The following is a 17,233-nucleotide window of genomic DNA, read 5'->3' on the forward strand; positions in this document are numbered from 1 at the left end:
ATCTATAGCATCAATTGTAACTTCAACAAACTTTCTCATCCTCCAGATATATTGATGATGTTTTAACTGTTCACTAGATTATTGCTTGTCAGAAACACAGATGATGTAATACCATCTGGCCCAGTATACGCTAACATATGTATCATATATCAAAATATCAAGTGATACAATCCACTGAGAAAGCACTAGTTAGTAGAGAGAGCCTGATAGCTGTCTATAGCATCTGTGTGTGAGCGAGAGCATGAGAAATAAAAATACTACCTTTCACCGTGTTTTCTTACTTTAGTCTGTACCTGTCCACACAATTTCTACTTAGATTTTCATCTCCATGTCTCTCTTTCTTTGCTTTAAATCCCCTATACTCGCTCCATCTTTAATAACCCTGGATAATTTTGGCTGATGCTCCTAATGGGATCAGATCTAATTTGGGAACCTGATCTCAGCTCCTGAGGATTACAAGCCTTTAACTGTACATACATGCAGAGCACAAATACACACACACACACACACACACACACACACACACATACTGTGCAGCACAAACTTCAGTGCTGTCAGTCAGCTGCACAGTGAAAAAACATTTCACTACCGGCGTGAAAACATAAAATAAGTGCTGCAGTAAAAATAGAATTAATAATCAATCTGTCTCTCACCTTTGGATAAGCAGTGGATGACATGTTTAGGTTTTGCAAAACAAAACCAAAAGGTTATTTAGTAATGCTTAACTTACTTCCTGTATGATATACAGTGTCTTCTGTGTATGCTGCTCCCTGGACTTAAAAATTAGCATTTTCTTGAGGTTCTTGGGGTTTGTAATATTATGATGATGTGTTACAAAAAACAGTATTTTACACAAAATCCATAGTAAACATGGAAGATTCAATCAATGTTGCAGCTAAGAGGATGAAATTACTCTTCTCCTCTTCCTGTTTGAAAGTGTTCCATGTGACAGAAATAAAGCAGCCTCTACAGTTAATAAATTATATGAATGGTAGTACAGATAGTATGACAGGAGCTATACTTGAATTATGTGATAAAGCTACATCTCCTGCTCAATGTATGATATGCATAGAGTTTGCTGCAGTGCTAGAGGTCAACGACCCTGGGGAGCGTGAGGCTGGCTGTCAGACTGCAGCAGTAGTACATATCCTTCATCCCTCTGCAGTGCTACAGCACCACTACTACTACTGTACTGGCCGAGGCTCTCTGACGCATGCACACTGCAGGTAAACAAGGAATGCCCCTGGCAGAAAGAGGGGAAAAAAGGAGGGGCCAAGGAGACAGAGATGAAGAAGTGGCGAAAAGAGGGAGGGAAAGGGGAAAGGAAGAAAGGAAATGAATCCCGAGAAAGGGATGAGGGAGAAAGTTGAGGCAGGAGTAGGATTTGATACAGAGAGAAGGATAAGAAGGAGGAGGAGGGTGCAGAGAGGGACAGAAGGTGGCACTGGCAGACCAAATGCTACAGTCTTGCTGCACCCAAGCTTTCTTTAAAGGATCTGAAGGCTGGCATCACTGCAGGACATAAACAAGGAGTGGTCACAGAGGGAGATGTTTGTTTTCTCCTGTCACTTGCAGAGGAATACAGCAAGACAGAGATAGTAAGCAAAGCAAGAGACAGAGAGGAAGAAAGCTGGTGGGACAGTGTGTACTTTTTTGTTAATTGTGTGATTTTTTTTTTAAAAAAAAAGAAAAAATATGACTGAAAGAGAAAGAATATAAGTATTGGGAAAGAAAAAGTCTCTGCATGTTTCAAACTGACCCCGTGTTATAAAATATGAAAGGAGTGGGAGAAAAACAAGGCTGCCAGTCAAGGCTTAGCCTGAGTGTCAATGCTCCTGTGAAGGGACAGTCTGCACACACACAGTCACACCATGAAACATACAGTAGATGGCGGGTAGCTTTGCAACATATTTGTGGCATATTTGTGGAAACACGGCCCCCGGCCTACCGTAAGTGCTTGTGTAAGAAAGTGAAACATGGTTTCCCCTGACCTCAGCAATGCTACTGACCACTGACAAGGTCAGTGCTGAGCGGGACAGTATGTGTGTTTGTGTGTGAACTGGCCTGTGACACAACATCAGCACAAACAGTCTAAAAATGGACCAACATTCCTGAAGCGCAGTCCGGGTCCCTCTTAGCGTGTCCTCTCTGGGATGTCTCACAGAAAATAGTAAGAACTCTCTTCAACTTGTGTTTTTTAAGCTCAGAGTGCAAATACAGAGCTGTGTGGAGCCTGAGAGTGGAAAATAAAATGCATATCAATGTGAAATCTTCTTTTAAGGGCACAAGATGGCACTGTGAGTCAGACCTCATCAAAATAACAATACACAAAATACTATACATGTACTGTATATCATGCACTTATTATTTAGCTTGATTTATAGGCACATTTTATCATGCTTATTATGTCAATCTGTCAACAAACTGGCTTTATGATTGGGCAATCCCAAAACATACAACACCTAATACTACCTACAGTCCTGATAGAGGACCTGCTGCAACAGGCAGTGATCTCTTCTGGCAGTTGATCTTTCAGTTTAAGGCTCCGCTGTAAAGATACCACCCTGGGGCCAGATGATGTCATTGACTGGCACAGGCAGCTGGCACTTCCATGTGTGCTTGTGTAGGTGTGATGTGTGTGTCACAGTGTGCCTGTACTTCTATCCTTATGAGCAGAAAGAACAGAAAGTTAAACTTGGGTTTAGCGTTATTATGATTATGTTGAGGATTTAAACTTAATGGGTTAGTGAGTAAGTGTGTGGAAAGTCCTCAAAAGTACAGTAGTACACCCGTGAGTGTCTGTGTGTGTGTTTCAGACCAGGATGTGAAGATGTGGCAGGGTGGTGAAAGTCCCTGATGCCTCTGTGCATGTGCAGTGTGAGGTCATCACTGATCATTTCAGAGATGTGGTCACCTGATCTGGTCACACCCTCACACCACTGAATGTCAGAGGACCTTTTCCACACATGTACATGCCCTCCTCTGTGTGCGTGCGCGCGCACACACACACACACACACACACACACACACACACACACACACCAGGCCCACATTCAGATGCAAGTAATGTCTGTATACATACAGTATAAGTATACAATTTCTCTATCTATCTCTGTCTGTCTCTGTCACACACACAGACTAAACTGTTGTCTATGAAGAGCACATGCATGCTGTAGATCCGGTTCCACCATGTCATCTTCCTGGCTTTGTATATAATGAAAGCCATATTTCATATCAACAAATTATCTCTGAATCATTCTCTCCATCTTTCTTGTAGATCCATGAATGAAAAATATAATTTTTTACATAAATGTTACTCCTACTTTGGGGTTATGTCTGAAACTATGTACCGTGTATGAGCATGTGTCTATGTCAAACAGTAGGATCTTTTAAACAAACAATGATTCACACCATGACCTCATCAAAGCAAACCCATGACATATCATACATGACACATGACATCTCTGTAGAGAAACCACCGCTGGCTACAGTGTCTTTGTTTGAACTTGGCAAAAGGAAAAAGGGGAGAAAAAAAAACATTAAAAAAACTTCCCTAAACTTGCTCTCTGGTTAATCTGGGAAACAATCCACAAAGTGAGTCATCAACTAAGTTCTGCTGCTACTGTCAAGGCAGATGACACATGAAACACTCATGTGTTGTCCTTCATTTTGAAACACTGTACTGTATTTACGGGAAACTTCAAGAACAATACTATTGCAAAAACTGTATGGTAGTTTCCAAAGACCAGCGTCTTTGCCTGGTCTCTGACACGTCAATAACACCTTTGTTTATCTTGACACAATTTCAGGAATACTTGACTCTTAAGAATTACCCATGAATTTCCAATGATCTATCTTCAGAACCAGTAGTCTTTGCAGGGAGGATAAACACAACATATGGTGCGTCATCGGCTGAATTGATGGAGATCTTCTTCACTGAATAAATGCATTAGTTGGTCACGTGCAGTCTCCCCCTGTGCTCGGCAGCGGGGCACTCAGCCAATCCTACCAATTAAGATCACAGACCAGATCACAAACCCATCGCCTAACTCTCTTTATTGCAACTTGGCCATTATGCCAAACAACAGTCATTGGGCTGCTGTTCATAATCAAAACTAATATTTTAGTATCACAACACTTGAAGACATTTAAGTGCAATTAAAGTCTTAAGTGCAAGACCTCACAAAGAATTAAGTAAGTGCTATTCAACTGTCACAACGGTGTGATACCACTGGCAAAGCTTTAGTGTAGGGCTGCAATGAATGATTATGTTATTATCTATTAATCTTTTCATTATTTTTCCAATTTATCATTTACAACAGGAAACAGTTAACGATACCCATTACAATTCTCCTGAACCCATGTCACTGTCTTCAAATTGTTTGCTTTGTCTGACCAACAGTACAGAACTAAAACATATTCAACTTACAATTTCATAAAGCAGACACAACAAGTAAATCATTGAAGACCTGATAACAGATTGTTTGCCATTCTTTTCTTGAGAAATTACTTAAATGATTTTCTGCTTTTCAAAAGTTTTTGTTTATTTTCTGTTCATTGGCCAAATAGATCAGTCTTGAACTAGGAAACAGGGATGCACTGATCCAACTCCTTTTCCGATACTGATTCTGGTATTGGGCTGATTACTGATCCAATACACATACTCTTTCCCAATTTAAAATCTGTTTCACTGTGTGAAACTCATTGTAACCAGATTTTTTTTTGTAAGGTAACATGAGACCAGGGAGAGCAGTGGCGTTCTACACTGAGTCCTCCGCCTGCCATGACTGCATAAATGTAACTGTTAGTGGAACCACTGACTTTTGTAAGGACATCTGGCTGAATTGTTCCCAAATCTTCTTCAATTGTACACGGACATGACAACATTTCAACCACTATGGGTCTTCTTCACCTGATTTAGGAACATTTAGCAGTGTGCAGGTACTCTTTTGTTCTTTAATGTATTTTTTTGTTATCCAGAACCTGCAAAATTGTATGGATGTGCGTGTGTCCACTGATATTTGCTGATACTTGATCCACCAATAAGGTCAGTATCAGCTCTGATAGTGATTCTTGCATTTCTACTAGGGAAAAAAAAGAGTTTACATCAAAACTGGTTACTCCTTAAATGCCACACAGCTCTTGTTGTGTCCTCTGCCAGCAAAAAAATACAAAACTTGAAACATGCTTGGCGTTATAAATATTTCAGGTCTACCACAATCCAGCATATGAAAGCCTGTAAGAGTAACATCTGTCTGTATGAGTAGGCTGCTGTATTCTTCCTACTACTCTGGGTCCCATTCATCACAGGTCTGGACTCCGTGCCTTCATACAGGAGGAAGGGTGCTTCCCCAAGCTGGCTGCTGGTGGCGAAAACCTCTGGTCCATCTGTCAGGCCTGCCTGCCCGGCTGTCCCAATCACAGCAGCAGGGATTAGCCAGGCTTAAGCCAAGAAACCAGTCGCCTGCCCTCCAGCCTGTCAGAAAATGCATGAGGAAGCCCCATTCGTGACTAAGCCTGTGCCATCGCTCTCCCAGCAGAGGTCCACCACCACCTAACCTACTGTATCCAACTCTTTCTGACCTACATTGACAGAGAGCATTAATGAAGAGGTTATGAAGGGATGGGATGTAAAGGGGAGAAGAAAGAGGACACCATTTTGATTACTGCTGCACTGACCATGGATGTTCATTCAGCTCGGTTAACTGAAGCATTGGGAGCTTCTATGAAAGAGGGTGAGTGCAGCGCCTTGGGGGATGCAGGCTATTAGTGCTCAATGGGATGTGAGGCGGGAGGCAGCCGGGGAGGAGGCGGAGGCAGCAGCCCATCCATGAATACCCTCAGTGCTGCTCTCCCGCTTCCTGCATTCACTTCCCCAACAAAGAGCCACAATGGTGTCCTTTGCTGTCTTGGCTGACTGAGGCGGCTCCTGGCGATGCTCAGAGCCATGTGGGGGGTAGAGAGGATGGTGTGTGTCTGTATGTGTGTGTGAGGGGTTAGCTGGGAGCCGGCTTTAACACCACACAGCCAGTCTGCACGTGCCCAGCCCGCGGCCTGCCAGTGGCCGCACAAAAGGGATGATGTCATGCTTAGCCAATAACAAAAGAGTCTGGGTCCGTCAGGCCCTCCTCTCTCACCCGGCTAGTTCCAGCTTTATCCAGCCTAGCATTAATCGCAAGCCTTATCCTCTTTACTGGGGGTGGGGAATGGATAATAACAAACCAGCCATGGGGCAAGACCAGATAGGGACAGGAAGAGGAGAGGAAAAAGGAATAAATTGCAAGAGAACAGGTCAGTGGTGGAAGATGCAGGCTACGGTTGTAGGAGGCAGACAGAGCTGTCATGAGATTGAAAGTGAGAGAAATCAGGAGGAAGCAAGGCTCTATGGGGTGCCACAGTATGAGACCAGCCAACCACAGGGCCCCACACAGAGATGGACCTAATAGACCCAACACAGAAACACTATGAAGCTTGCTTCACTGAGATGTAGCACTAAAGTAATGAAACTGAAATTCAGACGAGATCCAAAATCTCTTAAACTTCACAGCTCTGCAGCTTTTTCAACCCCTACAGCTTTTCTGTTGTTATTTTTTTTCTGTCTAAATCCGTAGACTGCAAGAGTAGGTCATGCAATATCACCGCCTAAAATAAAACTGTAATCCGAGCAAAACTGGATCTTTTGGTAAGGCTGAGTCACACATTTGAAGATGGAGGATGTCCCGTGTGGACTTCAGGTGTAGTACTGTCTTTTCTACCCAGATCCATGTAACTCATCTAACACAAGAGGTGTTATACAAGATCCCTGTCCAGTTAATAGTGGTACATTTTGGGTGAGAAGAAAGGCATGCAGGTTTGACTGCCAGAAGCCCTTGTAATAAAAGTGAATTAAAACTAATTGGTATAACAGAGAGTTAGTGAAAAACAGCAGGCACATGGGGACTCTCAGCCAATGTACCAATTATACAGACGCTATTAGCTGAACTGAAGGTCATTTGACTTGAGAAAGTAACAATAATCCACAGTTGTCCTCCATTTTACCATCTGACTATGTGGAAAGTCAGTCACCTACAAGCGTTAACTGCAAACCAACAGGAGCAGCAAAGCAATAATCTAAAGCAATAATGTGTAATTATTTGCCATTTGGTGGGCAGGGCATGTTTTTGGTGATTAAAGTTTTCATGTACCAGATGGAAATACAGAGTCAGTTTGTCATCTACAACTCCAGGACTAGTACAGTATTATTATTAGCAGGTCATACATCACTTTCATAAGTAAGTTTGACAGAATGAGATGCGGGACAAAGACACTCTGACCTGTTGCTGGCAATCAGGAAGTAAACCAACAAAAACAAAGGCAATGGCAGTTTATGGACTGTCATTCAAACTCATTGTGTCACACCTATGAAAAAAATGTCACCTGAGTTGTCATCAGCCTCTGTGAATCAATGTTGTATTGAGTTGGGCGTAACATGTTAAAAGTTAAATCAAAAGCTAAAAATAATTTTTGGAGAATCAGTGCAGCCAGGAAGAGGACTTTCATTTGCCATTTTCACAGCTTTGTTGTTGTTGTTTTAAAGTGGATTCCTCACATCTGGGTGATGTGATGTTGTCCAGTCATGTAATACTGTTAGGCGATATACGCACACGCAAATACATGCGCACAAAACGCATCCAACACATAAAACATAAAAACTTCACCCCCTCTCTGCTTAGGTTTCCCCTCTCAGAGTTCCTTCAGTTTCACACAGCGACTAAAAATACAGGAGTCGGCGTGCCGCGGGTGGACAGGCCATGGAAAAAAGGCTGTCATATTCGGAGGAGAAGTCATGGAAAACGGGAGGCTCCAATTTCAGGGCCACTGATAAGCAACAAACCTACAGTACGCACGCCTGTCCGCCAAATATAGAACCCCCTGATGTGGTGCAGGCTTGGGCTAGCAGAGAGAAGCCCAATCCAGAACCACATTGGTTCTCGGTTCAGGCTGCTGGCAATCGTCTGAGAAACCCATGGAGTTGTCATGAAGTCAGTGTCTTTCTCAGGGGCACTTCAGCAGGTGAGTGCTTGCAGAAATGGGAACTTCAGTCTGAATCTTCTGGTTCAAGGAAAGTCCCAACTTGCTGCATCTACTGTATGCTTGAATAACAAAGAACACATACTGTACTTCCTCCCTATTACAAGCATGACACAAAGAACGGTGCTATAACATTATACTGAAGGGTAAACCCCGAGCTGTAGACCTACTTATTTCCTGTGGACCTATGCCCATTTGCACAAAAAATCTTCACCAGGATATTTGTGACAACAGTCCCTGCTGTGTTCATGTTTTGGACTCCCGTGCTGATTCTGCCGCTTCTGCTGAAACAAGCAAGATTATGCCGACTTGTCCCAACACACTGTACTATAAATGACTAATTTTGATTCCCCATTCTCATTTGCAAGAAGAATCACTGGGGTTTCATTTGTGTGTCAGAAGAAAATCTTGCATATCCCAAAAATCTACTCTGTACTCATACATTTTTGAAGTCATATGATTTAAACAATGATGTTTTAACTGGGTTTTGTTTGTCTGTGGGTGAGGGAATTTACTAAACACACAAAACACTACGTTAAATAATGACATTAAAATCTTGACTTAAGTGTTTAGATGTGAAATCCAGTCTCAGAGTCCCACTGAATCTTAAAGCAGCTCAAATGAATAGTTTGACATTTTGGGAAATGGGGTTGAGTTAGATGAGAAGATTGATACCACTCTCATGTCTATACTGTAAATATGAAGCTACTGCTAGCAGCCAATTAGCTTAGCTTAGCATTAAGACTGGTCACAGGGGGAAACAGTAAGCCTTGCACTGTCCAAAGCTACAGTAAGAAAAAAAACTGTGTAAAAACCACATGTTGCTTTCAGTGGGTTATGTGCAGATTAGGTGACTATTTCCTAGAAGTAGTGTCATATTAACCATACAAACGCAACAAAATGTGAAACTATTCCTTCAGTGAAATCATGTGTGGTTATGGTGAAATTAATTAATAGATCACCTTTACATTACAACCTACGCACAGCAAGGTCAAAGTTCAAAGCCAGCTCTGAACCTAGTAGGGTCCAGTGTCTTTCCCTTATCAGCAAAATGGACGCTTGCCACGCAGACACTTTGAATCCATTCGTCCAATTAGAAGAAAGGCTCTCTAATCAATGGCATCACAGCTTTGAACAAAAAGCCTCAACTGCCATGCCTGCTGAGCTTTTAACTCACCTTCACCTTGCCGTTGGGCTGCAGCAGCTCAGTGACAGACACCTTATCCTGCTGCAGTCGCCTCTTCACCAGCTTGGAGCAGCAAACGTTGACCGCACCTTGCACGTGTGACGCATTATACTCAGAAAACGTCCTGCTGTCAATCACCAGCAAGCGGCCTGTTCCTCTCTGGATGAGGCTCGCCAGGCGCTTGATGTCCATGGCGCTCCGTTTAGTCGGCCCTTTCTCTCCCGCCATGATGTAGGAGGGGCGGAGTGGTCACTCTGGGTCACTGACGACGGCCAGTAAGGGACGGGGGTGTAGAGGAAGAGGGGTAAATGAGAGAGGGAAAGGAGGAGGAAGAGATGGGGAAGAGGATGTCAGTGGAGGAGGGCTACTACTGGAGCGGGCGCTGCGAGATCCATGGTGCCTGAAGAAAGAGGAGATAAAGAAAGAAAAAAAAAAGAAGAGGAAGGAATTTAATACTTAAAATACAATCACATTGCAGAAAGTACAGGCATTGGTTAGAAAGCATGGCATTCAGTGGTTTATTTGTACGCTATTATTGGCCAGCAGTGACATTCAGATCTCGCACTGTCAGTTTTGAGATGCTGATGACCAGACAGCTGATGATCAGACATCAAGAGCATGATCAGTTCGTGTCCAGAGCTTCAGTCCAATCACACAACAAATCAAAATCATTCAAACCTGACTGCTACAAAGCGACAATAATTAATTCATTTCGCTTAGACATCCAAACCACAGTGAAGTGCACATTGTATTTTTGTGCGTTTGTGTTATCTTTTATTGGTAGACTTTGAGCACCTTTCATATAAAAATAGCCACAATGCTAAACACGGTATTAAAGTTATTTAAAGACTTGCCGCCTGGATCATCCGCGGGGATTTATCAGTCCTGACTTCTGAAGGAATATCACACATCCAAACACAAAGCCAAAAGACTTAAGTTAGACATGCATAACAATAAAATTAGTGCGTGTGTGTGCGTGTGTGTGCGTGTCTGTACGTGTGTGTGTGTGTGTGTGTTTGTGTGTGAAGGTTGGTTGTTGTTGATCAAGGGTCTCTTGTGAGGTAGCTCATGAAACAGGAAACTGAGGGCGTGAGATAAATTAAGCCGGGGGAATTCAGAGAGCAGGTCTGGACACAAGTGAACGGCCTGCGTGACATCCTGTGTATGTGTGTGTGTGTGTGTGTGTGTGTGTGTTTCAGAGAATCGTTCATAAACTTGATGAACTGCCTCCTCCTATCTATCACTACTAATCACTCTGATCTTCTCCCTGCTCACGTTCACCACAGCACTTGTACATCTAACATGACACACACACGCAATCATTTATCAGGGTTGAAAGATCAATGACTGCATGTGTGTGAGCAAGCGAGTGTGTGTGTTCGCTAGGCTACACATGACTATTACAGAGAACATGTATAAAAAAAACCTAGGTAGGCTGGCGGCCACTTCCTTGGTCAACCAGGTGTCATGCGACAAGTGAGAAGGTCAGAATGTGAATGCCGTCGTGTTGTTTTATTCATCTACAGGCACGAGGTGTCATGAAAAATTAATGGGCCTCCTCTCATTTACCCCAAAGCCTAAATGGAAGTTTAAACCTCGGCTGAAAAGGGAGAGTACGGGAGGTAGAGGTGTACAAACAGATAGTGGAGAGATAAAGGAGAAAAAACTCAAATCTTTATAGTTTAGGCATAATTTAACAGCAGATACAGACTATAAAATTAATTATATCACACTTTCTCTAGCATCACATATGTCCACTTCATTAAAAAAAAGAACTTAAGAGAGGGGATATTATGTTATGATAATGAGGCTTTATATGGAAAATGAAAAAACTGAAGAGAACTGTCTACATGAAGCACAAAAACAAAAATACTTTGCAAAGCAGAACAGCGGTGAGAAGGTGGGCGAGAAAACAGAGACTGCGAGAGAGGAGAGACGTGTAGAAACTGTGGTTCTGATCAGTAGTGTCTTGGGAAGACGTCCAGGTAGCCCTGCTCTGCAACTTTTCACCTCTGTTATGACACCACCTCCATGCAGGGAGAGAGAGGGAGAAAAGGATGTTATTCAGCGAGGATTTCTCCAGCCTAGCAACTCAGCCAGCTCAAAGGTAAGGGAGGGGACAACTGTGAAGATGGAGCTCAGAGGACAGCGATAGAAAGACGGAGCAAGAAAGAGTTCTCTAACATTCCCATAAACTCACTTGTACAACAATGACTTTCAAACTTAAGACATTGATAATACCATAGCAAGAGAGGTCGCCATGCACCATGTTCCTTTAAGGATCCACAAAAAAGTCATTTTCCACCAGGCATGTCTCTGCTATAGGCTGCTGGCTGACCTGAACATAGACATACACATGCTGTTGCTGCCTGGCAACCTGCCTGATGCGCACAGGAACATGGAAGAAAATCTAGATAGACAGTAGCAACTGCCGGCACTGTAAACACAGCCAAACTGCTGCTGTGTTGGAAAGTAGCTACAGTGTGAGTATGGCTGTGCACAAGACTCAACCAACCGAGAACATTTTCAAATCTTGGTTGCATAAAATATATTGAAACATAGACAGTCAGTCAATGAAAGTTGAAGGTAGTGCACATGCACACAGTACACACATAACGCAGTCTATATCTTAAAAAAGCAACACAGACAAATAAATCTAATCCTATTAATCTAATCTAAGATGCCCGTCTATGTTATAGTGAGTGTAATTTTGTGACCTGCAGCGACAGAGCACATAAGCACACTGACATAGTGACATTTCCCCACTTTTTCCCATGATGTACACCCCAGCAACCAATCTGCAGAAGCCCTGCTGCAATGCCAGTGCCCCCCTAACACAAACAGCCCCCTGCCACATTACGGCCTGCCCCGTCACCTGTTATACCATACCTTACATGGCGTAGAGCCCTTTAGCCGAGCCGCTAACAACACAGCTTCCAGGGGTGTGAATCTTTCCCTCGTTTTACTGTTTCCCTGCTGCTGAGCACGACATCTGACGCTGCATATGTCTAATGGCGACTGCTCTCCCACCCGCCCAGCCTCTCTCACTTTTTTTCTCTGATTCCCTCCTTCCTCCTCTATCACTCTCTTTTTTGCTCTTGTGCAGTGAATGGGGAGGGGCGGGGAGGAGTGTACAGGTTTACATGCGTGGTAGTGAGAAGGAGAGACTGGTGCTCTGCATCTTTCTACGCTGCTAGACTATCATCCTGCGGCGTCCTCGCTCATAGTGGACCCTGTTTGTTTGGGTAAGAAAGGGGATGATGAAAGGAGATAATAGGAGAAAGTCAAGGGAACAAGGAGAGAGACCCAGACAGGAACATAGCAGAATACTGAATAGGAGTGAGATAAGATGATGGATGATGTAGAGAAAGAGCTCAAACCTCAGCATGCTTACTCAGCATAACAACCACAACCCGGCCCCTTATGCAAAACCGTCTTTCTTCCTCCATCTTGAATCCAGGCAGGAACAATAAGGAGCAAAAACAAACAAGCTTCTCAAACTAAAATAGGCAGCAGCCAGGAGCTTGCTGTGAGGCTCTGGCTGAACAGAGGAAAACAAGCCGCGAGGAGAGAAAGCAGAGAGACAGAGAAGGAGAGAGAGGGAGAGAGCGTGTACAGGCCCGGAGCAGATTCTGTTGTTGCCATAGAAACAGCCCGGTCGGGGTGATCGGGGGGCACGGGGAGGGTGATGGTGATGGGATGCTACTGGTGCTGATGCTGGATCAGGATAGAAGAGGAGATGCAGCTACAACTGACAGCGCTACATACATGTGTAAAATAGACTGTTGTGACTTCAGCATGTGCAATATTTCTGAGATTTGTTCACGCATTCTACTCTAGACAACATCTTTACCATCACTTAAGTTTTTCGGCACTCACCCAGAACTGGCTCCTGTCTGAATCTTTTGTAAATCGATGTGCAAACAAGTGCACGTGGTCAGAAGATCAGTGGCTCCTTAAAGTTGAAAAAAATACAGTAACACCTTGACTACTGGCTGAAGGCAGGAGAACCAGATCAACTGGTCGATTTTTATGTTTGTTTTGTTTTAGCTCATTGGGGAATTTGAATATCTGAATTTTCCAACAGTGCTGCCAAACTGGAAAAAAGCTGGGACTTTCAGCACTTTGGCAGTGTAGGTCATTATTAAAAGCATGAGAACCATTAACGCCCCGTCAGAGCACATGCAGGACAATCCTACATTTTATTCAGAGCTTATATTAAACCACAGAAAGCATGAAGCAAACATAACCCTGCCTTTCACAATCTACAGAACAGGCATGGTAATTGTTCTTTTTTAAACAATATTTGATTAGAATATGAATCATAAATTATTCAGTATGTGAATTCAAAATTAGAATAACTGTTAGTTACAGGTCTGGATGTGTAAAAATGACTACAACACCTTGTTTTCTTACTAGAGAGGAGTGAGGAAATCCCAGAGATAAATACATTTTCTCTTGGATTGTCAAGTAGAAAACAGTCACAGAAATCATCTACAGACCCAATAACCTTTACTGTCACTCTCTTTACAACTGATAAAAAAGCTTCTTTGTAGTATACCAATAAAACAAAGTTGGGGAAGTAACTTTATCCTCATAAAACAGATAATCCATGCGGAAATATTCATAGGTCCCTAATACAAAACCACAAGCTATGGGCCAGCTCAATATCGCCATATCAGACATCAGGCAGCGAGGCAAACACAAAGAGAGCAACTGGAGGGCAACCAGCGCTGATGTAATACCATCCAGGTTATTCATTAACTCCCTGCATAACGTCACCTGTGGCCAGAGCCTTGAGTGAGGCTGACATAAAGCTGGCTCTTAGTTTCATACAATAAGAGACATGAGTTGTTTGTTTGGACCGCAAACAATTACATCATCAGAGCGTCTCATGCCCTCTACTCTGTGCTTCCTGGGCTTTCTCAGGAACCAAACATTTGCTTCTGTGTGTATACACACCGTCTCTTGACGATGTTTGTGTCGATTACACTTCAAAAATCGACCAAAGCGAGGCACTCTGCAGTCAATTACACCCAGATGGGGGCTGTAGGAGGATTACAGGATGGCAAATAAATACTGGGGAAGTTAAAAACAAAAGTTAGAGATCATGTTTGAGTATGCTGCCAAGCCTTCAAGATACTGCTGGATATTAGATAACTAGTCTGATAAGACAGTTTCTAACCTGTTTCCTGGTGAGTTTTATTACAGTACATTAGCTGATTTTAAGACAAATTACATTATTTTACTGTCACATAAAACAAATAAATCCTAAGAAGTGAGAAGGTGGAGCACGAGAATCTTTGGCATTTTCACTTGAAAAAATGATTTGAGCAATTGATTGATTGTCAAAATCGTTGTAGATTTTCTGTCAACTGACTGATCTTTCGATAGTTTCAGCTCTCGTGTTTTGACTCCCTGACTAAACTTATACCATGATTCCAATGTCTACTACCGTTATCTGCTACTCTTATCTCTAAAGTTAAGGTCACTGCTTCTAATAACATCCCATTCCGTTGTTTGTCATTGAAACTCATTTTAAATTTATCACATATTTATGAATGCCTACTACATTTGGTTTATAGTGGTATTTTTGCACAGCTGTGTATAAATAATAAATGTCTTCATCACATGTAAGCCAGAAGACAGAAATGGCTTACAAACCAGTGCAACAGGAGTGGTGCTGTTTACAGTGATCATGTCATTTTAAAAAATCAATTCCTGGTTGGCCCCGGCTGAGCAGAAGCGTCATCATACTGTAAACAACATAACCTGGTATAAAGTCTTCTGTTGTCCTCTAATCAATACTCTCCCACTGCTGTTGCTGCAAATTGCGGGGTCATATAACAAACCGGGACTACCCCGGGCTCTATCATAACAATAACCACGGCATGGATACTGGTGCCAATAAAATCCAGTAGGATTTCACACTGGATTGTCATTGTGCATTAATAAGCATATAGCGTACGTTTATGAATGTGCCAAAAAGTCTCTCAAAACACTGCATGTGATATTTCGACCAATACAGAGATGCGGCGCACAAAGAAATATATGGGACACTGTGGCCTGTTTGATAACGTTAATAACAATGATGGAGGGTGAGCGCTCGAAGCGCACTATAATAAACCGACCTAGATTAGAAATAAGAATAGATCACAATGCGGACAGCCTGGCTTGCATTTAGAAATTGTACATAATTAGCATCTAGTAAAGTAGCGACACATTTATTAAAAGGTCCACTGCGCTGTTGTCTGAATGGGAAACCTGCCTGCCTGTGTTGTTATGACGCGTGGATATGTCCGCATGCGAAACTGAACCGCTCGCACAGACTCTGTGATGATTAAAAAGCAGCAGGGCGCACATAAAGAAAAACACACACGTTCTTCCTACCTTGAAATGAGCTGGCGTTAAACCATCAGATGTTTTTTTCAGAAATGAAAGAATCACTAATAACTTCAGCGTGGACGGGTTAAATTCCCATCATAAGACAGGCGCGCACATGGGGGGGTTGGGGAGGGGGGGCGCGCGCCGACAGACTCTGCTGCTGCAGCAGCGGAGGGGGGGCGGGGGTTGCTATCGTGAGCTAGCTCTGTGGGTAGCAACGCACTTAATAACAGCAAGCCTTTCGATAAACATACACACACACACTCACCTCGGGCTCCACGCGGCTCCTGTGTCCTGTGTAGTTGGTCAACTGGCCTCCATGTGTGAAGGGGACAGCGGCGGGGTCGTCATGGGGCTGGCCGGTGTTTACCTGGCGGTGTCGCGGGGGACGGTGCAGCTGACAGAGGGTGACAGCGCCGGGAACAAGCGAGACATGAAAGCGCGGTGAAGCGGCTCCTTCAGCCGTTTAACTGACCGGGAAAGGTGGTCGGCTTGTGAAGGGATAGATTAGCTTTTTCTCTGTTAGGTAGCTTAAAGTGTGTATGTGTGTGTGTAGGGGAGGGGGGGCAGTTAGTTACAGAAGGTGCACTTTAGCACTTTCATGAACTAAAGCGATGAGGTCATGGTTCAGTTGGGAGAGGAGAAGGGAAAAAAAGAAAAATATGAGGTTGACGTCACCTCCAGCCAATCAGCGCAGGCGGCTCAGGGGCTGGGTGACGTCAGGGTCTGGTCCGCGGATTAAAGGGACAGTTCGGCTTTTTTTTTTTTTTTTTTTTTTAAAGCTGAAGCTGCTCATGAGGAGTGTAGAGTGCAGACACTGGGCTGCCATAATACAGGAACCAGTGCCAGTGACGCAGAGATCATCACAAGGAGAAAATAAACACTAACAAAATGAGAAAACATTTTACTGTCATTAGTGAGTAAAATGTTGCTTAGAATTATTTCTATCTATTGCAATAAAACCCTGATAACTACATACACTACATAACCTGATAAAAGACACTTTTCAAAGACCTCAGCCATAAAATACATATATATCAAATATCTCTTTTTTCAATTTTTTTCTGATTGTTTTGTTTGTTTTTTAAATTTCTATTTAATTATCCTTTAAGTATTTACTTTATAATAATTACATGCAAGGACTGATATTGGTTTTTTTAAAAATTATTATTATTATTATTTTTTACCTCATGTGCTCTTTATCAATCAACCTCACATAACATGCTATTTGTATTTGCTCTTACAGCATGTTCTAGTTTCTTTCATGGCTCAACTCTGGATTGTGATCTATACTACGCTGTCCTCTGTAGTCAACAGACAGAAAATTCAGATTTTTATGTTTGACAAATTATTTTTTAAGCGTGTGTTTTTTAATAGTCAGGTTCCTATTTGTTCAACAAAATAATAATAGTGTGTGTCTTATTCATTCAACATCATGTATGACATTTTGTTACATTTACTACTTTATTTTACTGCATAATGTCTTTTTGTGAGCTCTCATTTTGTGTTTTTTTTTTTTTTTCCTTTTCGGGGGGTTTATTATCATTTTCAAACCATAAGCAACGTGCCAGAGTGCAGTTAGTTACATTCATA

At 42.7% G+C, this 17,233-nt stretch overlaps 1 protein-coding gene across 2 annotated transcripts in view; it reads right to left on the minus strand.

Moving 5' to 3' along the window:
• The window catches only part of dusp8a (dual specificity phosphatase 8a), a 46,087-nt gene extending 29,828 nt beyond the window's left edge, over positions 1-16,259 (minus strand). The window contains exons 1-2 of one of the 2 annotated variants that reach the window (XM_044356173.1): positions 15,909-16,259; positions 9,248-9,656 (exon numbers count right to left, since the gene is read on the minus strand). In XM_044356173.1, the coding sequence (XP_044212108.1) occupies positions 9,248-9,484 (237 nt within the window). In that variant the 5' untranslated portion in view covers positions 9,485-9,656; positions 15,909-16,259. Of the gene's footprint in view, positions 1-9,247; positions 9,657-12,145; positions 12,165-15,908 lie in introns of those variants that run through there. The other variant, XM_044356174.1, reaches the window with a different exon arrangement.
• Positions 16,260-17,233: the final 974 nt, after the last annotated feature.

This window comes from Thunnus albacares, chromosome 7 (genome assembly GCF_914725855.1).
Source record: "Thunnus albacares chromosome 7, fThuAlb1.1, whole genome shotgun sequence".
In the NCBI taxonomy this organism is placed as follows: Eukaryota; Metazoa; Chordata; class Actinopteri; order Scombriformes; family Scombridae; genus Thunnus; species Thunnus albacares.